General features: G+C 42.7%; 1 protein-coding gene across 1 annotated transcript in view; it reads left to right on the top strand.

Annotated features, from left to right (window-relative positions):
- The window catches only part of EPHA4 (EPH receptor A4), a 131,768-nt gene that overhangs the window by 94,842 nt on the left and 12,191 nt on the right, over positions 1 to 24,735 (top strand). Inside the window, exons 6-11 of the mRNA XM_065410526.1 lie at positions 10,691 to 10,815; positions 11,913 to 12,072; positions 13,307 to 13,418; positions 20,786 to 20,844; positions 22,815 to 22,928; positions 23,145 to 23,330. Coding sequence (XP_065266598.1) covers positions 10,691 to 10,815; positions 11,913 to 12,072; positions 13,307 to 13,418; positions 20,786 to 20,844; positions 22,815 to 22,928; positions 23,145 to 23,330 — 756 coding nt within the window. The remainder of the gene's footprint in view (positions 1 to 10,690; positions 10,816 to 11,912; positions 12,073 to 13,306; positions 13,419 to 20,785; positions 20,845 to 22,814; positions 22,929 to 23,144; positions 23,331 to 24,735) is intronic.

The following is a 24,735-nucleotide window of genomic DNA, read 5'->3' as shown; positions in this document are numbered from 1 at the left end:
ACCACCAAAAATTATACAAACCTGTCGCCCTGCTGGTCCGCCCAAATGTATACCTGGCTCATTTTTAGTCCTGTAGTTGACCTGGGCTCTGAGACTTGCTGCTGCAGGTCTTTTTTTTTTTTTTTTTCAGTGTGGATGTACCCAGTGTGTTCTGACAATCACCAGCTAACAGACAACCCCTGAGGCTCCATAACCAGCTTCATGTCATTTAGAGCAGCCCCAGTGCTGCTTTAATCTATGCCAAGACTGGACTCTCACTCAGGGATCCACAAAAGGCTCTTTGTGGTTCTTTTCTCAGCAGATATGGTATGCCTCTGAGAATGTAGGCCAGGACAGAGGCAACACGTGGGGGGGGCTGCACAGGGTCACATGCCCCTCCCCCTCAGAACCCTACTGCATACTACCAGAACCTTTAAATTGTGCCCCTCTCCCCACTATCAACAGTCTCTGCCAGGACAGGATGATAAGAGGCACTGCACTCCAGTGATGGAAATTAGAGCAGCCTTAGGGCCAGACTGACCATCAGCATTGATTGTGGGCAGAGTCAGGAAGCTGCTGAAAAGTCAGGTTGGCTACCCCCTCAGGTAAGCTCAGCAGAGCTCCGTCACACCTAAGTATCTGCTTGTGGATTTTAAAGCCTGTGAGATGTATTTGAAAACTGAAAAATCCCTGGTTAGTGTGGCAGAGGTTATATAACGGCTTCAGGCAGGGCCGTCTCCAGCATTTCTGCTGCCCCAAGCAAAAAAAAAAAAGCCGTGATCGGCGGCGGCAGTTCAGCGCGGCAGGTCCTTCGCTCCTAGAGGGAGTGAGGGACCTGCCGCCCCCGAATTGCCGCAGGTGCCGCCCCTCTCCCTTGGCTGCCCCAAGCACCTGCTTGTTAAGCTGGTGCCTGGAGCCGGCCCTGGCTTCAGGAATCAACCGTCATATTTGGCATTTTGCAAATTTCAAACTGAGATTCCTTTCAAAAGTGACTTTTTTGTTAATGACCCAAGTTTTGCTGTAAGCTTTTAACTTGATGGGAGTGAGAGCCAGCTTTTGAGGTTCTGCAACACTCCCAAAGCAGGTGAGTGCTCTTACTTGGAGTAGGCAAGAAAATTGAAAGGAAAATTTCAGCTTTCTTGTTTAAGATACATTTCTATCCCTTTTCTTTCTGAAGGAAAATATAATTGATGTGAACCATTCACTTGACCCAAGAGTTCGTCACTCCTTTACCCTAAAGATCACAGGTTATTCACAGTGACTGGCTTTTGGAGTCTGGAAAAACATAACCATACGTCCCTTGGTTTTGGGGACGACCTCATGTATAGGTGGCAGTACCACCCAGGCTATTGCTAATGGCACTAGAGCCACCGTAATCTGCTATTAGTCAGCTAACTCTCTGAGTCAGTTCTGCTGAACAGCTAGCATGCCCTCTGGCCACGAGGAGGTTCCGGGAAGCTGTATAGCATGAGAACCACCGGTCTACGCAAATGATTGAGAGCAAGAGACTAATCCCAGTTTTGGGTCACATAAACCAAAATTTTCAAACTTGGGTGCCTAATGTTAGGCATCTAATTCCAAAGATGTGGATTTAGATGCTTCGCTTTAATCATCCTGTTTGAAAATGCTGATCTTAAGCTCTCCGTGCCTCAGTTTCCAAATGGAGGAGAGTAGCAGACCAATCATCTTTCCTGCCAGGAGACAACAACAGCTAGCAGGAGACTGCAGAGGAAGGAGGATTGTGTGAAGACAGAGGATTATAGAGTGTTTTATGAGGCCTTCTGTGACTCAGATAAGCAACCAAACTTCTTTCACTAGTTCATAGGTTTTGTTACAATAACACAGGACGTGGGTTCATATGGGGAGGGTACTGTTTTCTGATAATTAAGATGCACATTAAAAATAACCTAAAATTTACCGGGCTGCATGCACTGTCCCCAGATCCCCAGCATGGAGAATGGCCCTAGAAAAAAATGTTAACAGTCATGGGGAGGGAGAGGTATGCAATGTTGTTGTGTGTTGGTCCCAGAATATTAGAGAGACAAGGTGGGTGAGGTAACATCTGTTCTTGGACCAACTTCTGTTCATGAGAAACACAAGCCACACACAGAGAAGTTCTAGCCCAGTTTTTCAAAAGCGCACACACATGTAGCTTGTAATTAGGATTCACATGTGCATAACTTTGCTCTTGTGCATTGGGTGTTTCACACAGGCATGTTGTCATGCATATATTCAAAAACTTGGCCTCACATAGTTCCCATTGATAGTTCTCTGTGGTAGTTACCTGAGAAGAGAATTTGGTCCTGCAGGCGAAAAATGTGAACACCCCTCTTTAGAAGGTGATTGCTCAGAGCCCAAAGCACTCACAGTCAGGTGTCAGTGCCTGTCATTCAAAAATAAGGCTCACTCAGTAAAGCTCATCCAAGCTTTTGGAAGCACTTGCCCAAGCACTCTGGTAAAGAGACTGGAGTGGCTTTATAGATTGGTAGGCAGCAGAACAGAACACCTTAGTTTAAGTGAGGACAGAGCAGATACCTTTTTAATTCAGTCTCGTTCGTGTAAAAATACAGAGCCAAATTCTGACTCCTTTCACGTCAGCGGGATGTCTCACAAATGAAGGTGCTATCCAACATGAGTAAGTTACAAGAATCTGGCACATATCATTTTTGCTTTCAGAAACCTTTTAAAAACATGCATGAATCCTTTCTCTTCAACCATCCTGTTCATGCTGTGAGGTTACTTAATATAGTTTTGAAAATCAGATTTAAAAACATTACAAGGGGTAGATTCAAAGAAAAATCCTTGTGCATATCAGGTTTCTTGCATTAGCTTTTCATTTCAATAAATAGAAAATCTTATTTTATGTCTCTTTTGCTTTCTGAAGATTTTTTTCTGCTTTAATCCCTCATATGTATAATACATTAAAGTCATTAATAATGAAGTAGGCTTTTAGCATCTACCCTGGAAGGTAAAACCCTTAATCACAGTAACATCATTAGTGCATTCAAGCACTTAATTTTGATGCTTGACAGCATTTTAAAGCACATAGCCATTGATAAGAACAAATAAGTGTTGTTATGTTTAATTGAGGGGGAAGCATGAAAAACCCTAAACTTCAAGTAATTAAATTTAAATATGTCATTTGAATTTAGCTGAGGTAATGTATAAACTGTGGGTATATTTTTCAATCAGTGAAAGACCTCTTGAGTAAGCATGATACATTTAAATTCAAATCCTGGGGAGTGGAAAGTAAACCCCGCTGCGGTTAAGAAGGTAACTTGACTAAAACACTGAGCATTGTGTGCATTTGACATCCAAGTGCTCAGGTTTCAAGTACTTTCATAAAGGGCTGTTTTCACTCACGGCTGCTTACAGGCCAGAGACCTCTCATTGCAACTGTTTATTTCCTGTTGTCCCCCTCTCGATACTAATATGAACCGGTAATGAAACACTGTCACGCTGCCTCTGCCCTCCTTTCAATTGCCCTAAAACTGTTATAATTCAGGGCTTGTTGGCCCTAGGAAATGGCTTTATGGCACTTGGGTGAAATTTTTGTAGTGCATCTGCTCTCTCTCTGTTTGTAGGCCACAAGCACAGAACTGCAGTAATAAAACTACTAGTAGGTGTTTAATGGCAGGTTATTGAGGAAGTAGATAAAAGAAAATTGCTGCATTCACATCAGTAGGGGGGTGAAGTTTTTAAGGGAGATGAACTGCTGAGCTTTGAACTGAAGAAAGTTATACTCAGCCATTTTGTCAAAGGGAATCTCCTTTTATTTCACGCCAAAGTATCTCCAGTCAGTCTTCACTGTGAAATATACTGGTTTGGTAGAATTTCTACACAGTATGTAACATTCTAGTATGTATGTGTCTGCCTACAGACATGTATATTGGGTGTGGGGAGTTGTAACTTGGTATTATTATGGCAACAATTACTTTACAAAGAGTGTTAACTTTGTTTCACTTTTATACTACTTGATCTATTTCTCTCTATTGAGCACCTCCAATAATACAGATTTCACGAGGCATACTTTTTTAGAAATTGAGGTCCACAATAGCTGTGCTGCTTGGATGTCTTGGGGAGAGTAACATTTCCAGTTACCTAGTTTGTGATCAACCAATTGCTTGTCCCAGATATTGAATTAAAAAATAAAAGACACTTTTTTTTTTCATTAGAGAGACGAGGTGGGTGAGGTAATATAGTTTATTGAAACAACTTCTGTTGGTGAGAGAGAGAAGCTTTCGAGCTTACATAGAGCTATTCTTCAGGTCTGGGAAATGTACCCAGAGTGTCAAGGCTAAATACAAGGTGGAATAGATTGTTTAGCATAAATAGTTCACACATATTTCAAGGGATCATTCAAGGTGAAGTAGCCCGTTAACATCTCTCCAGTAATGGGGGGTTGGAGGGGGGGGAAGAGAAGTGCGGGAAAGGGGTTGGTTATAGATCCACTGTCTCTGTTCAGTCCATGATTTTTAGGGTCTAGCAAAGTTACGAATTTCATCTCCCAGGCTCGTCTTTTTAAGGTGTTGTGCAGGTTTCCTTTGAGGATGCGGACTGAGAGGTTAGATATAGAGTGATCACTTTGTCCCCGGGTGATATAGTGTTTTTGGCTTTTATAATTTTTCTGCGTGAGTTATTTGACGGTGCACTTATTGGTTTCACCTACATAGTTGTTATTGGGGCATTTAGTGTGCAGGATGCAGTGCACCACATATTGTCATAGGCATGTGCAGGACCCATGGATCTTGAAAGGTGTGTTGTGGGGGTTGTTGATTATCAGATTTTACATCTTTTGTTCTGGCAGAGTCTGACGCTGCTTTGAATTGGTGTGTCCTGGTCTGTGGGGAGCTTGTTTCTGATAGTAAGCTTGGAGAGATATGGGGGGTGGGGGAGGTGAAGGCTAGAAGAGGGGGTTCAGGAAAAATTTCATTCAGGATGGGGTCCCCGTCTTGTATGGGTTGTAACTGTGTGACGATACCCCTCATGGGTATTTCATTAACAGACAAGAGAGTAGTTCCAGCAAAGATGTTTAAATGAGTTCAGGTCCTCAATTTTCCAGTACACTAGAAAGGTTATCTGAAAACTTAAATTTGAATAATGGAGGTTATGTCTCCAGTACGTATCACTTATATGAATCCTCAATTATCTGAATGAAATCCATGTATGCCATTCCATTTGAATAAATGGGGTTCTTCTGTACAGCATTAGCAAAGTAAATCAGAGGGAAAAGTAGCATGACATTGTGACGGGTTGGATCACAGAAACCCCCTTGGGAGCTGCCACCTGATGTACAAAGACTACCCCTGCTTCTGTTTTCCCTGCCAGCTCAGGACTCCAGCACCCTGTCTTGCTGAGCCAGACACTCCCGTCTGCTCCAACACAGACCCAGGGTCTGAATCACTTGTCCCAAAGCTGCAAGTTTACCTGAAAACAGCTCACAGAAGTGTGCTTGTCTTTAGCACTCAGATGCCCAACTCCCAATGGGGTCTAAACCCAAATAAATCCGTTTTACCCTGCATAAAGCTTATGCAGGGCAAACTCATAAATTGTTCGCCCTCTATAACACTGATAGAGAGATATGCACAGTTGTTTGCTCCCCCAGGTATTAATACATACTCTGAGTAAATTACTAAATAAAAAGTGATTTTATTAAATACAGACAGTAGGATTTAAGTGGTTCCAAGTAGTAACAGACAGAACAAAGTAAGTCACCAAGCAAAATAAAATGAAATGCGCAAATCTATGCCTAATCAAACTGAATACAGATAATCTCACCCTCAGAGATGCTTCAGTAAGTTTTTTCTCAGACTGGACACCTTCCAGGCCTGGGCACAATTCTTTCCCCTGGTACAGCTCTTGTTGCAGCTCAGGTGATAGCTAGGGGATTCTTCATGATGGCTCCTCTCCCCCTCTGTTCTTTTCCACCCCTTTCTATATCTTTTGCATAAGGCGGGAACCCTTTGTCCTTCTGGGTTTCCACGCCCCCCCCCCCCCCCCCCCCGAAAAGCACCAGGTTAAAGATGGATTCCAGTTCAGGTGACATGATCACATGTCACTGCAAAACTTCGGCCTGGTCCACACTACCCCCCCACTTCGGACTAAGGTACGCAAATTCAGCTACGTTAATAACGTAGCTGAATTCGAAGTACCTTAGTCCGAACTTACCGCGGGTCCAGACGCTGCAGGCAGGCTCCCCCATCGATGCCGCGTTACTCCTCTCGCTGAGCTGGAGTACCGGCGTTGACGGCGAGCACTTCCGGGATCGATCCGGGATCGATTTATCGCATCTAGACAAGACGCGATAAATCGATCCCAGAACATCGATTGCCTGCCGTCGGACCCGGAGGTAAGTGTAGACGTACCCTTCATTGCCCACTTGCACACACATATACAGGAAGACTAACAGGTAAACACAGCCATCTGCAGACAATGGTCCTTGTTAATGCGAGTCATCAAGATTCCAAACCATCATTAATGGCCCACACTTTACATAATTACAATAGGCCCTCAGAGTTATATTTCATATTTCTAGTTTTAGATACAAGAGTGGTACATTTATACAAATAGGATGATCACACTCGGTAGATTATGAGCTTTGTAATGATACCTTACAAGAGACCTTTTGCACGAAGCATATCCCAGTTGCATTATATTCACTTATCATCAAATCTTTATAAAACTATCCCAGTTACATTATATTCACTTATTATCATGTTTTTATAAAACCATATAGACTGCACAATGTCACAGACATTTAAAAAATAAAGGGAGGTGGGTGGAGGGAAGCAGCATTGGAATTCCATTCCACTGCGCAGAGAGTTATCTCATTTGTATTATTGCTCTTTGTATCTTGTTTATAAATCAGTGGGAATAAATCACCAATATAGCATCTAAATTAAGAAGAGAGAGTGGAAGGGTTAGCCAGAATAGAGGTAAAGAAAGGAGAGCAGGGAAAGATTTGCCAAAAACTCTTTTGACTCCTTCATATCCCACCTCTACACACACATCTGTGAAACTATATCAAATGACCCAAACTTCTCTGTTATCCTGTTTGGTCAAGTTATTCTTATTAGGCCTGGAGGCATTGTCTACATTACAACATTTTAGCCTGTTCAAACATGCTTGTGAAAAGTCTGTCTCTCTAAGATACTTCTAATGCCCCCTATCACTATAGCGTCTGAGCACCTCACAAACTTTATTTATTATCATCACACAGCTGTGAGCTATCCCCATTTTACAGATGGGGAGCTGAGGCACATTCAGTTGCCCAAAGTTGCACAGGAAGTCAGTGGCGGAGCAGAGAAAGGAACCCAGGTCTCCCAAATCCTAGGCTAGTCCCAAAACCATGGGACTATCCTACATCTCCATAGGATCCTTTGTCAAGTTTACAACAATTAGCTGACACAATGCATTCTTAGTTCCCTGGGTTCTAATCATGATTAGCTGATGTGCTGCTGAACACAATTTGTCCTGGTATGCACTAATTGTTTGGTCATTGCCAGCATTGTGTCCGACTTGGTAATGTGGATGACAAGCCCTAGGATGACCCAAACTCCAGTTTTCTCCAAAAAGGCACCCTTATAGCCGTAACTCTTTATGGGCCAAAAGGTGGGTCCTGCACAAAGCCTAAGAAAATGGCTGTGTTCGGGAGAGTTGAGTGGGGTTCGGTGTGGGAAGAAACATTTCCAGCTTCCCCAAGCAGCGGGCTATAGTAGTCCCTGTGACTGTTGAAGCCACCACTTACACAGGAGCAAGGGTGATCAGCCAGTGGATCCACACGACAAAAGATCCACCAGATCCTCCCAAAGACACCGCCCTTTACTTATTCACAGCTCTACAACACACAAGGGGGTGTGGAACCCCTGCAAGGGGTCCCCGCATTCTGGCATTCCATGCAACACCAGTACTACACGTGCTCAGGGCTTTCCACGCAGAGTGTGGAGGAGCAGGATATGCCCCCAAAGGGAGATTCTGGAGAGGCCCTGGAAAAGCAAAGCTCCACCCTCATAAAGGAGACTGTGGTGACCAACACTTGAATCTGGGCTGTTAGGTTTTCTATGCACTGATAGGATTGGAAATATTTCATTTCATAGTATTAACACAATGAAGGCTGGATGAAGGGTTAAGTAGAATTAAGCTGTATCATGCTCAACATATAACCAGTAAGGAACAAGAGGGTGAAAGTAGGGTGCAACTTTTAGCTTAATTCATAGAAAATAGAGATAGAAATGAACTATTAGGGTATCTAGCCCATCCGTACTTGTTTTAGCGCCAGGTTGTTCTCTTCAGTATGTCGAAATGCATGAGAGTAAGTGAACAATTTTTGAGATATAATGTGGACAGGTGGAAAAACATTTGCTAACCCATAGGGACTGAATGCTCTAAGTAAAGAGGAGATCAGTGTGTATTCATGTGCCGGGAATAACCATTTTACTGCAGAGCTAAACCAGATTGTCTTGTATTTCTGTAGCTCACCATTGCATGGAAAGAGTTCTTTATATTCCAATATCTAGGCCTGGAGAAATGAAATAGAAGAGTGGGGCCATTAGAACAATAATGAGGGAGGGAAACCATAAAGTGAACAAATTTTCTATCTGAGATTGCTGGGGTCAGATCGGAATAAGTGACAGATTCCCTGTGAAAGAATGGCATCTCTGCCTTCTGCATGGCACTGGTTAACTAAGCAGGTTTCTGTCTGGTTGGGTTATTGCTAATCTGCTGTGTGTGTGTGCGCACACAGAAAATGAACCTGATTTCCATTTTATTAGCTAAGCAGTGATGTTACTGCAGAGCAAAGGGAATAAAATGTGCCCTTGGTTTAGAAGCCACTGGGTTATCAAGCAGGAGAGTTGCATTACCAATCCCAGTCATGTCACATCTATAACTTGATGGGACACACCTGAATCCTCCCTGTTGGTTTATGTTTATAGTCTTCTCTGTCATCTAGTATCTGTCTGTGCACATGAGACACGGAGACAGACAGACAGAGAGAAAGGGTCTGGAGGCATTTCTAACAGAGATGCCAAGCTGTCAAATAATAAATCAGGAAGAGGCTCCCTGATGGCTTCACTTCAGCAAGAAGACTCCCTTTTGTGACTATGTGTGTGGTGCCTACTGGTTATTTTCACTCCCATCCGAGCTGTCTGATACGGTCAAGTAGGTTTGAAGCTTTCGCGTTCAATTTTCCCTTCATTTACTGTGACTATTTTATTTCTCTGTCTTTCTCTGTAGTTTTCAGGGATACACATTACATCCTCCTTTCTCTTTTGACTACTTTCATGGATCTTCATCCCAGAGTTAAAAAAATAAAAATAAAAATCTGTACTTTTCTAGGGTTTCAGGGACAAAAGAGGAAATACATTCAATTTAGGAAGACCTCTAATCTCTGGTTATACAGAACGGCTTTGTTAGATAAGATTAAAAATTTCCTGAATGTCCCTCTTCATCCCGGGAGACCCCACCATTTGTATCAGCTATTGTCAGTAGTGGCAGGGCTTGATAACAGCTGGCTAGAGACGTGACCACACAGCAACACAACAAGAACCAGGCAGCCTGGTTCATAAATCTTCAGCAAACCCATTCCCCCAGCAGAGCTGTGAATCTGTTACTGTCATAGTCCCAGGGAAAATGCTTTGTCCTCCAACAAGTCAAAAACTGAACTTCAGCACTATCAAGGGCCCAATTGAAGTGCACATTGAGAAATATTCCATTGTCTTTTTAATTGTAGCCCTTATTATTGAACAAGGATGTAAATTTGAGTTGAATTTTGTTGGATACATGGCTAATTTTCCAAAATCATGTTTCCTTTCTGCCCTGTCAGTGGAATTGGAAGTGTATGGTACTGTAATCCAACTGTAACTAGCTATCATTTTTATATAGGGACAGTTACCATTGGAGTCTTATTCACAGTACACCAGATTCTGATGTCTTCTTCATGGTGGGTAGCACCTGGCTCCCCAAGTAGTCCCATTAAAGTCAGAATCTGACCATCTGGAGTAAGCCCATTGACTTCAGTTGGACTACTCACAAACTATGGTACTTCACAGCATGAGTTAGGGTGGCAGAAACCTTGCCTATATATTTGAGATGCAAGTATCCCAGTTCTCATGGGAGAAGCTGAATTTGTACACAGTGGGCCCAGTTGTGCTCTCACTGAAGCAAAAGTCCCTCAACTTCAGAGGGACCAGGACTGATCCAAAGGTCAATATCCCATTTCTTATAATGTTAATAGCTAGTGAAATGACAGCAGTTAATACTGGAAGGTGAATAGGTGGAATTGCTATAGAGCCAGAACTAACAATTCCAAGGCCTCATGCAGCACGTTTAGTAAAGTTCAGAAATGAGCCAACATCTTCTAGTATGTTAGCCTCTTACAGGGCTTTGGCTCTAGGCATGGTATAACATGACAGTACTTGGACCACCATGCTGTTACTTCAGAGACTCCCGCTCTAGTATGGACTAGAATCCAAGATTGGGCTTGTTAGAGAATCTTTCTTTAAGAATAAAAGCTCACTGTGCTGTAGGTAATAGCAGCAAAAATAGCAGCCTTATGCGCAAACACAAGTCTTTTCTTCAAGAGACGTTTTAATTCCCGGCAGTGCTATAGATTCACAAAGCCCATTGAGTAGGAAAGCTACAATTAAAAATACATGATCCTCATTTAAAAATAAAATATTGCTAATATACAGTTTTTCTTTTTTCTTGTCAGCTCCGTCTCCAGTTGCTTTGATCCAGGCTAAAGAAATAACAAGGCACAGCGTTGCATTGGCCTGGCTGGAACCTGATAGGCCGAATGGAGTCATCTTGGAATATGAAGTCAAATATTATGAGAAGGTATTACTCAAAATGATCAGATGAGGTTTGTTTCCATTACAGCCATTCCCAGATAGGATCTCATTATCGGGACCAAATAGGTTTGGTTTCATAATCATAACCAATTAGGGATTTCATACACTTGAACAGTTACACTGAATAATGAGAATAATATACTGCACTCTGCTCTAACAGTGTATTTGGGTTTTTCTTTTTTTTCTCCCTTAGAACCAGGTTTTTACAGCGAGCATATTTATAATGAGAATCAATATAGCTGAGAAGTAGTGATACATTAGCCTTACGTCAGAGATAGAAGTGTAATAATGAAGTATGTAACACAGTAATAATAATAAGATCTGTTTAAGTCGATGGCTTCTGCTTAGAGTGATGGTGTGGGTTTGATGGCTTTTAATAGAAAATAAGGAAAAGAAAATTACATTCTTCAGCCTTTCCAAGTTATAGAGAGACATTATTTCTACAAAATAATTTGTCTCTCCTCAAGTACAGAACTATGAAAAGAGCTATTTTCTTTCAAGGTTGCCTGAAAAATGAACAATTACCTTTTCTTTCTCTCTCTCTTTTTTCTTTTTTTAAAGGTAATCGCTTATTTGCCTCCCTAATAAAGCCAGAAAAGGGCAGCTGATTTTCACTGAAACTAGATTACAACATTTTCTGACACATTTTCCAGCCTGAAATAGACTTTAAGGCATGGGCTTTCTGGCAGACATTTCCCAAGGGTTTCTTGGATATGTAGCTCCTGGCTGGAAGAGGGGAAAAAGAAAGAGTGAGCAAGAATAAAATGTTATTTGTTCATCAGCAGGATCATGATTGAAGACCTGGCTACTTTCCAGAGAATTTTCCCGTTCGATTTCTGAAACAGTCATTGATACCTGAACATTAGACCCACCATCCCCATCATCCTTTCTGGCCATCCCCAAGACCCCCTTTAAAACCCAGTACTAGTAAGGGTAACAACAAAAACCTTTTTAGGGATCTTTTGAAAAGTCAATTGCTATTAGTCATAGCCTCAGACAGATTTGGCAGTGAACTGGGGTCCAGGGTTCATTGTGCAGGGAGACATTTTTGTGTGCCTCACCCCTGTGCTCTGATGCTCCTAGGACCAAAATGAGCGCAGCTATCGCATTGTGAAGACAGCTGCCAGGAACACAGATATCAAAGGCCTGAACCCTTTGACTTCATACGTGTTTCATGTGCGAGCCAGGACAGCAGCGGGATATGGGGACTTCAGTGGGCCATTTGAGTTCACGACTAACACAGGTAACAACATGTGCATCATTGGCGGAAGGCTGACAGTAGATACATTCCTTCCCCCATTTTTTTCTTTCTTTCTTTACTCTACTCAGATTATACTGAATTTGACTGAGCTGCTCATTGGGAGTTTGACTTCATTTATTCACTTGAATGTGGCATCCATATTGTGCCATACTCCTGCATGGCACTATGATTTGTAAAAATGGCTGTTGACTGCCATTTCCACTGTTGTTTCTCTGATCCGGCCTTAGTAAATGTGACACAGTTATTTGGACGTGTTGCATACTGGATGCAAGATACTTACAAATCTTAATGAAGAAATCTGAATGTGGTATGGTAGAAGTACACACTATAAATGCTCTGAAGTTTTTTCTCTCATTGATTTATGGAGATTTATAGTCTCAACTTCCTTTAATGCTAATATGAATTATTTGCATAAATTTCCAGTGTGTCTCATCTAGAGAAGGATAAACCCCAATTACTCTCCTTTTTTAATGTACTCTCCTTTTTTTATATGAATCAGTGAGGTATGTTGTGTGTGTCTCCTTGCTTTTGTGTTTTCTCTTACACAGTTTTGCAAAGGGAGGCATTTGTAGATTGTGCTATCTCTGGGTAGGTTCTCACTTGTTTAAGTCAAGGTAACATGTAATAGTCCACAAAAATGTGAATGGAGTGTTTGCTTCCTAAGACAGCGGAAGGAAGAAGATATGACCGAACATGTTTCTTTAATTTCCATTATGCAGGTCTGTTTAAATCACTTCAGGTCACGTCACTCTGTGTTAACTTCCCTCAGGCATGGCATGAGAAAACTTAAAATAGTCAATCCACCAGGCAGAGGGAAGACATTTTAAAAACAACTTGCTCTGTTTGTGTCAGTGAGGAATGAGCATCTGGTCCATTAAAAAAAAATAAAGTAAACTGGGAAGCAATTCAGTAGGCAATAAAATAGGCATTATACCCTCTGACTGAGAATGGAGGGGCGAAGGAGAGGAAGTCCTTGTTCTCAGCAAGTTGAAGTTCCCCAAACCATTATCAAACATAATGTCTTTAACTAATTAGGGCCCTCCTGGAAAATTATGTTGAATGAATACATAATGAAGGCCTGAGACTGGCTTTGAGTAATGCCCTGAACTGCTCTGCAAACCAGAACACAGCACCAAGTGTTGCTCATGACAATTTTGTACTGTAGGTGGCTGTGCTCTGGGTGTGTGATATTAACTGATGTCTTCTCTGTCTCTAGTTCCTTCCCCCATCATTGGTGATGGTACCAATCCCACAGTGCTTCTTGTCTCAGTGGCTGGCAGTGTTGTTCTCGTAGTCATTCTCATTGCTGCTTTTGTCATCAGCAGGAGGTAAGAACTTAAGCCTCTCTCTCTCCCTCTCTCTTTCATAAGGGAGCTTTTTGTCTCCTCCAAACAAAGCTGAATTCTTTGATTAGCATCATAAACAGTGCATTTGCATTACAAGCCCTCTCCCATGTAGCTTTGATCTTCTCAGCATTAGTACCACAGCAGTATGTAATGTAATGGTAATAGTTCCAGCGCTATTTGCCCTTCAGATGCAAAGCTGATTTCTGTAACTGGGATTGAGAAACAAGCCAACTGGAGAGCTTCAGATATTGTAATTTGTTGTTGAGTTTAATGAGTCTGAGTACAGGGGATCTTCTTGGGTTGGCTTGTTATATGCAGGGGAAGGAAAGCAGTACTGCAGTGAAGTAACATGCATGGAGAACCTCAAACAGTCTTGCTTGGGTGTTTTTGGTTTTTGGTTTTAATACCCCCGGTTGTCTGTACATGTCTGCATCAGCCATTGGGGTAGTTCTTCCATTGTGGGGAAGAAAGGCACTAAAGAGAAGCCTTAGGCACTCAATACTTTGTTACAGTAATACACCAGATTGGGTCCTTCGCTTACATTGTCCGGCAGAACTATAATCTCCCATCAAGCACCCGCTTCTGTCCCCAAAACAAGGTTTACCCCTCAGAAAAATCACTACAAAATCTCATATCAGAGAGGAGAGAATACAAGTTGGCCCACTCTCCATAGTAGGGTCTGATTGCATTAGCTATAAATGGGCACAACTTCCTTTTGATTTACTCTTTCACTTCAAATCATCTTAAAAAGAGCAGTTAAATCAGTGTGATTATAATATCTGGTAAGTAGTCATGCATTGTAATGGCTTTCTGTGGGTGTTCAGCTCAAAGCAACAGTGCTGGCAAGAAAAAAGAGGAAAAGAACATATGAAAATGTAATGCAGAGAGACAGGTTTATTAAAAGCCATTGCAACAGAAAATAGCATCACCAGGGCTTGATGACTTAATCTCCTCTCTGCTTTTATTGATCACTTTATTATTTAAAGCCAGATTGATAGCAGGATACATTGGATTTCTAATTATGAGTCGCCACCTTGGAGAATTGAGCCTGTCGAGTTGTTTTGAGATGATTCCTTCCCCACCTCCCCCAATAAAAAAAAAAGTCACTTCTCAAGGCTGATAAACATGGCTTGGTGATTGGCCCTCAATGGATCACTTTTTAGAAAATGAAATGTCAACCCCGTGCCCTAGTATTGATTCTCTTTAGTATCGGCCATAAAGCTGTCAAAGGAAAGGCTGCCTGGAGCCTGGTAGCTGACAGACTCGCTGATGCTGATGCGTACTCAGCCAATTCTTCTCCCCACTCAGGCTGTCTGTTTAGTTATCTCTGCCTAGAAGTGTTTAAATTGGACAAAACACAGATAAAGAGCAGGCTGGTAGCCAGGACCAAAGGCTGGCCTAAGTGCTGGTGGGAATACAGATAAGTTAGTCAAGTGGCAGTGGGTTCAAAGATGCCCCACACCTCTGCCTCATTAGGTTTTAGAGAGGCTGAGGAAGAGAAAAGACATAACAAAGTAAACGAAATGCTAAGGCAGCAAAAACAATGAGGCCCCTTCATGGGATGTTCTGTGAATATCAGTGCATTTAGGATGTTTATCATAGCACTTACCTGCCTACATACATTTAGCTCCAGTAGTTGGGAGTAGCTATTGATAAACAGAGCCCAGTTTTCAAAAGCGGATGCCTTCATGCAGCACCTGAGGCCAGATCTGCACTAGAAACTTTTGCCAGTATGGCCATATTGGTAGGAGAGATGAATTTTTGTGACATTTCTATACCAACAGAAGCCCAAGAGTGGACATTGTTATACCAGCATAAAAGGACTTTTGCCAACATAGCTTATTTTGCTCGCCAAACCGCCTGCACCAGGAAGCTTTGCCAGTGTAGCTACACCAGCAAACCTTTTTTAGTGTACACTTGGCCTAAATCTCATAGTTGTGCCATCAGGTCTGCACTTAGGTATACAAACCTCCATTCTGTGCAGTTGTACTCATATCAGTATCCTAATGTGGGATAGGGATATCCATTTAGGGTGTCCACGTTTGAAACTGGGACTAATATTGTCATTTAGCATTAAATCAAATCAGTGCTCAAAAAACCAAAATTCATCTTCACGGCAGAAACTTTCCTAAGGACCCTGCTGTCTCCTACCTCCTGCAGCCCGAGAATATGTTGTTCTCTTCTGTCCCTGGGAGAGTTTGTTAACATTAGGATTAATCCACTTAAGTGTTAGTTTAAACTTGCGTAGATTAAGTCATGTAAATTCATACAGCAAAGGACAGATGGCAGCTTGAGCATTTCTACAAAGCTTTCCTACAAGCACGCCGCTAAATTCAGACTATTTCAAATGTAGCTTTTGGGGAACATTTGAAGCAAGAGGATGAGGCTTTATTTTCAGAAGGGAGTTGAGTGCAGAAAGATGGCTTTTACGAATCCTTTTTTGATTATCTAATGAAATTATTTTTTTTTAACAAATGTGTCATGTAAAGAGGACTCTTGGCTAGTAGATTGGTTTACCTTCCACTCTCCAAATTTGTTGCAGACACAGCAACAAAACGAAGACAGACTCAGGCATGGAATTATGTGGCAGGCAGCAGCTTTTATTAAACTTTGGCACAGACAAGTACTACCCGCCCATCGCCCACACTCTTCTATACCAGGCATTTAATTGGTTCTAGTGAAGGGGTTACAGGGCTCCTTACCATATAACCTGTAACTTGGGGTAGGCTCTCCTTAGCCTACACCTTCCCCTCCTGGATTCTGCTCTCTCTCTGAGTCCTAGCACCCTTCCCCCCACAACCCTTACAAGGGGGATGGAGGGTGCAGAAGGGTGGGGACCATGAGGGCCACAAGGACTCACCCTGTCCCTTGAGCCCAAAGCCCATTACCAAATTCCAGGTCTTTTACTGTGGGAACTGTTGATTTAAGCCTTTCCTCTGCAGTGGAAAGTGGCCCCAGGTTGTGACGAGTTAACAACCCAACCTTAAGCACTTTCCTACTTAACCCACTGTGGCTTGACGGTACAGCTAGGACAGCGAAAAACTCCCTGGTCCTCTACCACTTGGCCTATGGGAGAAAAAATTCCTTCCTGACCCCTCAAATGGGCCATTAGCCAGACCAGCAGCATCTGTCAGGCCAGGTGCCCATTCCTAGTTCAGGATAGGTAGGGTGGGACTCCTGGAATAGAGCTGAAAGAGGCTCCATATGGCCCCCACTCCAGGATAAATCCTGAGAGCTGGGGAATGCTGCCCCCCCTCCCCCTCCAGCTGGCCAGTGGGTGCCAGAGACTCCCAGGGGGGGAGCTACCTGGTGTCCCTCAGCGACTGTCCCCCTTCACTGCTGGCCCCATCAAATTCCCCCACTCACTGAGGCAGGTGGTGGGCATTTAGCTGAATGAGTTGTCCACCTTTTGCTAATGAGCCTTGGAACACCAGGCTACCTCAGTCATAGCCTTGTGCTCTCCTGGCAGGCAGTATTTTAATCAGAGCAGCTCTTAACCCTCAGCTCCCCTTTTGTTTGTAAATGGTAAAGGTGCCAGCAGCCATGCAGAGGCTGAGAGAGCAGCCCAGAGTGCATGCTGCTTCACCACAATACATGCTAATCCCCCCCTTTGTTGTTTGTGGGGTAGGCCTATAGGGAAAAAAGCCCCACCCCTTCTTTATCTCCAAGTCCCACCTGTAGACTTGCCCGCATTTCTAACCCCTGCAGTTTGTGAAAGCTTCTGTATTCTCTTCCTGAACACCGCCCCTATTTAATCACCACCCCTGAAATCCCTATAATTATGGAATTCAAACCTGGGACAAAGGTTTCCTTCTGTCATTCAGGTGAGCTCTCTGTGGATGTCAGTTCATGTCCAGATTTCCTCCCTATGGCTCAATGACTGAATAATGAGCTTCCAGGGTCCCCCCCCGCCCCCCCAGGGACAATTGTAGACAGCAGTGTCCCGCCCCAAGCCAAGGAGAAAAGGTCAACAGGTGACAAAGATAGAAGTGGAAGCAGGTAGTTAGTTTGGAAGGTATTATTAAAAGCTAATAAGCTACAATTATATTGCTTGAACAGTAATTCCTGTGTTTCCTTTTACCTGTTATGCGTCCTAGGGTGTTTTGGGCTAGTTTTTGTGTAGGGCTTAGAGGGAAGTTTTTAAACAAGACAAAAAGGATATTTTAATACTTAAGTCACTTTCATGTAACACACATTTGCATTGCATTTCTCACTTCTGCATTTCAGTATTAATTGAATTAAGTTGGAGGGGTCATACATAAAATTCAGAATAACTTTTTTCCTAAGTTAGGCTGCATGGTGATCATTTACTTAACTGAAAGCGTTCTATGCATGCACAACAATAGCACTGCTCACATGTTCCTCTCTGCTAAAGGTCAGTTCCTATTATACACTTATAGACATTGGGTCACATTTTGTGCTGACTTTCACCCTATGCAACCCTCTCCCCTCCTCTCCCCCCACTCCCCCCCGTAAATGAGGGCAGAATTTGGTCCCTTGATTCACTGCAACAGTCGGTTCCCAGGCAATGAAAACGGCTTAACTCAGCATTTGGATTTAGAGGGTTTTTTTAATGGTTTCCTTGTATTTGAAAGTATTGGTTTCTAATTGACTTAGCAAAGAAAGAAGTTCACAGGCATTTGTGGCATGTGCAGTCCTTGGTATATGAATGCAGTTCCCAGGACATTATAGGGAGCTGTGAGACCTGGATCAAGGGCAGTGTGGGACTGTTTGGTGTTTTTTCCCCTCAATGTTGTTGGCAAATTATTTAGCATATTGCACACGATAAACTGTGTTAGAAGAACCTTATGATTGCAAGCACTCAGAAGTTAGGAAATGCCACTTTAGCTACTGGAGAAACAGATAAGCAGACGTAGGTTCTCATCTTCTGTATGGAGAAACACCAAAAGGAGATGAGACGTACTTTGTCAATGCATATCACAGGTATTTGCTGACAGCCTTCAGGAATTCTGAGTTCATTCCAGGCTCTGGAGGGGAGAGTGTTGTGGTAGTCACAGATCCTTCTTTCTGTTCTCCCCAAACGTGACCCCTACCACCCTATCTCCTTCAACCTGCCCCTGTCCTGTCTTTTTGCCACCCCGTCTCCTCAACCCAGTCCCATTCTCCTCTCCAACCTAGTCCTAGTCCCCATTCCTAATGCTTCTCATTCCAATCCCAGTCTCCTTGCCCAGACAGTCCTAGTTTCTCCCTCCAGGGTCCAGGTCCAAGTTTCAGTCTCACCCCTTATCATTCTAGTTGTCTAGCCACTCCGGTCTTCTTCCCCAGGCTCCTCATGTGGTCCATTTCACTCATTTCCTCACTCCCCCTGCCCCCGGGCTACTAGTCCCAGTCTCTTTACGTAGCCAGTCCCAGTTTCCCCACACATGTTTCTTATCTGAGTTTAGTCCCCCTGGCTTCCAGTCCCAATCTCCTTGCCCAGCCAGTCCCAGTCTGGACTGTTGGAAGTTTCACCATTGATGTCAGTAGGAGCAGCACTTGATCCCATGCTATATAACAATATATATATATATATCCCATGCTATATAACAATACCTAGCTCTGACGTGTAGCACTTTTCATCAGTAGCTGTTACCACTCAAGGAAGAGATCTTGGAGTCATTGTGGATAGCTCTCTGCAAACATCCACTCAATGTGCAGCGGCAGTCAAAAAAGCAAACAGAATGTTGGGAATCATTAAGAAAGGGATAGATAATAAGACAGAAAATATATTGCCCCTATATAAATCCATGGTACGCTCACATCTTGAATACTGCGTGCAGATGTGGTCGCCCCATCTCAAACAAGATATATTGGAATTGGAAAACGTTCAGAAAAGGGCAAAAAAATTTTTTAGGGGTATGGAACGGCATCCATATGAGGAGAGATTAATAAGACTGGGACTTTTTAGCTTGGAAAAGAGATGACTAAGCGGGGATATGATTGAGGTGTATAAAATCATGACTGGTATGGAGAAAGTAAATAAAGAAGTGCTATTTACTCCTTCTCATAACACAAGAACTAGGGGTCACCAAATGAAATTAATAGTCAGCAAGTTTAAAAAAAACAAAAGGAAGTTTTTTTTCCCCCCCACACAACGCACGGTCAACCTGTGGAACTCGTTGCCAGAGGATGATGTGAAGGCCAAGACTATAACAGGGTTCAAAAAAGAACTAAATTCATGGAGGATAGGTCCATCAGTGACTATTAGCTAGGATGGGCAGGGATGGTGTCCCTAGTTTCTTTTTGCCAGAAGCTGAGAATGAGCGACAGGGAATGGGTCACTTGATGATTACCCATTCTGTTCATTCCCTCTGAGGCACCTGGCACTGGCCACTGTCAGAAGACAGGATACTGGGCTAGATGGACCTTTGGTCTGACCCACTATGGCTGTACTTATGTTCAGATGTAGTAGGTCTCAAGAGTGTTTTACAAAGGAGGTCAGTATCATGAGGTCAGAGATTAGGAGGCCCATAGAGGAGCAAGCAAATTGAGTAGTTGGGCAGCAACAACCCCCAGCTCTGGGTTCCTTTGACTTTTGATCTGGCTCTGTACTTTTCTACTCTCCCCCGCTCTTTATAATGGGCCAAACCAAACCTTAGATCCAAACTTGGCAGCTTTCGGTATAAAAGTCCTCACTACAGAGATGTTTCTGGTATTAACTTCTCTCAAATCCACACAAACTTTGATGCTTAAAGCTAAACTCAATGCCTTTTTAAAATTAAAGACATAAATAATATAAACGGTTGTGTGTTTACGTGTAGAAATAAAAATATATAAACTTAATATGCTGTACCACCTATCATATTAATATTCACAGATGTGTAGACTGAAAGGGCTTGCTTTTTAAATTCCACCTCTAATTTTGTGCAATTAGAGTGGGTACAAAGGCTAGTATTTAGATGTCCGCCTGATTGTGCTTGCAAATCAATCAGTTAGACATCTAAATGTTAGCATTTGCATCCACATTTAATTATGCTAAAAAAACTGGAGGCCTAATTGGGTCCCCTTTCAAAATTTGGCTTCAGAATTACAAAGATCTGTGTTTTAAAGAAAAGTAGCTGCAAAACAAACCTCCTTCTTTTTCTTGAATGGAAAGATGTAAATTCGAGTTTTTGTGTTTCCCTTGGTAAGTTTGTTGATGACAGGAGCACCTAGAGCTGTGTAAGGAATGCAGCTTCTTGCATTTCTGTTGGTTATAAATTAGGTCATCAACTGTTGTAGGACAAACCCAGAACATAGGTCTTGTCAGGTACAGCAATTCAAGTCTTGGCAGGTCAAGAAGATTCTGAGTTCATCTCCTAAGTTAAGAGATTTATTTTGAATTGTAATGCTCTTTTTCATCCCGACAGACGCAGTAAGTACAGTAAGGCTAAGCAAGAGGCAGATGAGGAGAAACATTTGAATCAAGGTAAAAGGCAGTGGTGCTTGGTTTTTTTGATATGGTTCACAAAGCATGTCTGTGTTCTTATGCTTAGAAAATAAAGAATGACATTCCTCTTGAGATGAATATTTCACTGTTTTCCTTGTTTGCAACCCCCTTCTGCCAAAACGAAGCATCTAGTAGCAGGGAAACTTTGAATGGCAGGCTTTATTCAAAAAACCTTTGGGATTTTTGGGGAGATTTTTTTTTCTTCCCTCCCATTCAAAGGTTTGGGTGACCTCTACTTCTGGCTGAAGATGATGGGCATGCTTTTCTGCCCAGTATATGTCAAGGATGCTTCAGGATGGGCCAGAGGAGGAAATGTGAGGCATGCATTCCTTCCTCAGACCTTGTCTACACTACAGGTTACTTCAGTATAACTTACGTCACTCGGGTGTGAATAATCAACACCCCTGAGCGACATAAATTATACCAACCTAAGCGCCGGTTTAGACAGTGCTATGTTGGCAGGAGAGCTTCTCCGCCGACATAGCTACTGCCTCTCACAGAGGCAGGAGCTATTAACCCCCCGGGACAGCTCTCTCCCGTTGGCTTAGAGCAGGGGTAGGCAACCCATGGCACGCATGCCAAAGGCGGTATGCGAGCTGATTTTCAGTGGCACTCACACTGCCCGGGTCCTGGCCACCGGTCTGGCGGGCTCTGCATTTTAATTTAATTTTAAATGAAGCTTCTTAAACATTTTAAAAACCTTGTTTACTTTACATACAACAATAGTTTAGTTATATATTATAGATTTAGAGAAAGAGACCTTCTAAAAACATTAAAATGTATTATTGGCACGCAAAACCTTAAATTAGAGTGAATAAATGAAAACTCGGCACCCCACTTTTGAAAGGTTGCCAACCCCTGGCTTAGAGCATCTCCACCACAAGCAGTACAGTGCTGTAGTGTAGATATAGTCTCAGTGATTGAACATGCTGTTGTTTCTAGCTTTATTGAGTAAAGGATCAAGCTTAGGGTCTGAACTCAGAACTCCCCTGGCCCAGAAATGGAAGTTATGCATACTTTATTCTCTGAGGGCATGTTCACACTACAGATTAAAGTTGACCTATGTTAGGTCAACTTACAGCCACCACAGTAATTACTGCAGTGGCTGATGTCCACACTACCCTCCCTCTATTGGTGGTGCACCTCCTTACTAGGAGCGTTTCCACCGACTGAAGGGGGCAGAGTGGGGGGTTGAGAGCCAGTGATCTCAGTTCCACACAGCTCCCCATCGGGAGCCCAGCTGCCCACCAGGCAGCAGCCCGGGCTTCTTGGCTCCCCATACTCTGCCAGGAGTGAGGTTGGGGGGGCGGGTGTCAGCCACATGGGCTTCTCAGCTCCCTGAGTGGGGAGCCGGGCAGGCACAACCCAGCTGGGAACAGGGAGCCAAGGGCAGCTGGTCTCTAGCTGGAGCATGGAGCTATGAAATTGACAAGATAGCCAACAGCCAATGTAAGGAGCAGTATCTAAACAGACACTGCGCCCCCTAACTACACTGACAGAAGCCCTACCTCTCTCGGAGGTGGAGTTATGTCGGTGTAGTAGGTTATTTACATTGGCGGGACAAGGCTGTAGTATGTACACTGACATAATTAGGTTGACATAAGCTGCCTTGCGTTGACCTAACTGTGTAGTGTAAACCAGGCCTAAGTCACAGGGCTGCAGGCAGCTAGTTGGCCTGCTACCGATATCAGTGATATATGGAGTTCATTCACTGTCAAAAGCCTGATGCTATGTTTAAATAGATGGGAAATTAAATGTTTGCCTTTAAAAATAAAGCACACTGGAATCTCCTTAAGTCCTTTCTCCTTTATTCAGTCAGTGCCGACGTGGTGAATCTTTACTGGACACTTTCTTTGCTGTTGTATGCCATTAAGAATTCGCTCCTTGTATGTTCTGTGCTCAGCAGCATGTAGATCAGTGACATCAAATAAAGCATTTTTGTCTTGCAGGTGTGAGAACATATGTGGATCCTTTTACATATGAGGATCCAAACCAAGCTGTGCGGGAATTTGCCAAAGAAATCGATGCCTCCTGTATAAAGATTGAAAAAGTCATAGGTGTGGGTAAGTTTCAGGACATCTGTGTTTGTGTAGTAAATCTGTTTTTGTAATGCATAGCTATCATTGGTGTTTAGGTACCTTGAGATCTAACTGTCATTTGTATAACAACTCCCTAAAACAAACAGGACCTTTCAGAAGTGCATTGACAATTACATTTTGGCCACAGAGGGTCACATACGTTTCATGTTCATGGCTGATTGTTTGGTCTTTTTCCTGCAGGTGAATTTGGTGAAGTGTGCAGTGGACGTCTCAAAGTACCAGGAAAGAGAGAGATCTGTGTTGCTATCAAGACTCTGAAAGCTGGGTACACTGACAAACAGAGGAGGGACTTTTTAAGTGAAGCCAGCATCATGGGACAGTTTGACCATCCCAACATCATCCATTTGGAAGGCGTAGTTACCAAATGTAAGTAGGTCATTTCTGTGACAAGGCCAGTTTGGAAGTCATTGAGAAATTAAATCTGCATATTTTTTTCCCCTGTTAAGTGACAGATGGAGCAGATCCACTGATAGCTAATAGGAGGAAATCAGTGGAGGACAAGTCATTAATCTTGTTGTCAGCTGTAAATGGGTTTATAGTTTCAACTGATACCCTATCTGCAGGCAGCTTGTGCAAGATTTTTTAGGGGGAATTAATACTGCGGTTTTTTTGGTATGCCAGGCAGGCATCTTTCAAACCTTTGCTAGACTGAGCTGCTTGTTACAAGATAGGTGAAGGCAGATGGTAAGCAAAGTATTTTAAATACTTTAAAAAAAATCAAAACAGAACTACAGTGTCAGTGTGCTTTGAAGTACAAGACATATCTGTGAGGAGCAGGTCTTTGAAATAAAGTAGTCTTTATTTTAGTATGAGACTTGCATATATGTTGTCTCTGATTTATGACTCTGATAGCTTTGCTTCCATTTACAGTAACACCTGGTCGATTATTTTGTTTAAAACCTGTTAGCATTCACTTAGTATTTGAATTCTGTCTCAATAAGAATATGACAAAGCTCAACAGATGCCGTTTCCAAGCCACAACTGAAATACACCTGCGAGACCCATGTGGGTCTGACTTTATAAAGCACCACTGAGACTGTGTAGTGGAGACGGTTACTGTTTAAGATGGCTGTGCTCCAAATACAGTGCATAGAATAGCTGCAGAACAATCTGCAGAGTGCTAAAAGTAGAGGATTCTTTAGATTTAGGGGTTCATTTTCAGTGCTGTGTAGTAGCAGAACGAACCCTCTGCATCCATTGTTGCGAGTGGATGGGGTTTGTGCATTCAACCCTTCACACAGCAATGAGAATGCATGGCATTTAATTAAAACGATCTCTGGATATTGAAATAAAGTGGCTGATTAAAGTGAGAGTGGAGAGCCCATAATTTTTAATGAACTAACTTTAGAAATGAGCTAAAGGGTGGGAAAAAACCAGTGACAATAAGAATATTTCATTTAGGGAAGATCTCAGCTAGACACCCATTCCCTCTGGAATGTCAAATGGAAGTTGGATTCCTAACTCTCCCATTTGTGCCTTTGAAAGTCTCTCTCTTTTATATCCTTGAATTCCCCTCTTCTAATGTGCATGATATTTGCTGCGACTGGAAATATAATTAGTATAGAATATCATTGTTTTCTTTTAAATACAAGTTCCACAAGAAAAAAAAATGTCATTCAGACTGCTATTGCCTATGGCTTACCAGGCCTTGCTAAGTGTCTGAGTACTTTAATTAGAAGATAATATTATAATTAAATACCTTTGCAGGTCTGTTCACTTAAAAAGTAGGTGGTGATATGTTTGCTACAGACAGTGATTTTCATAGCACTTC

This window comes from Emys orbicularis, chromosome 9 (assembly GCF_028017835.1).
Source record: "Emys orbicularis isolate rEmyOrb1 chromosome 9, rEmyOrb1.hap1, whole genome shotgun sequence".
Classification (NCBI taxonomy): Eukaryota; Metazoa; Chordata; order Testudines; family Emydidae; genus Emys; species Emys orbicularis.
Note: the sequence above shows the minus strand (reverse complement) of the source record. Positions and strands in the feature narration are given on the sequence as shown.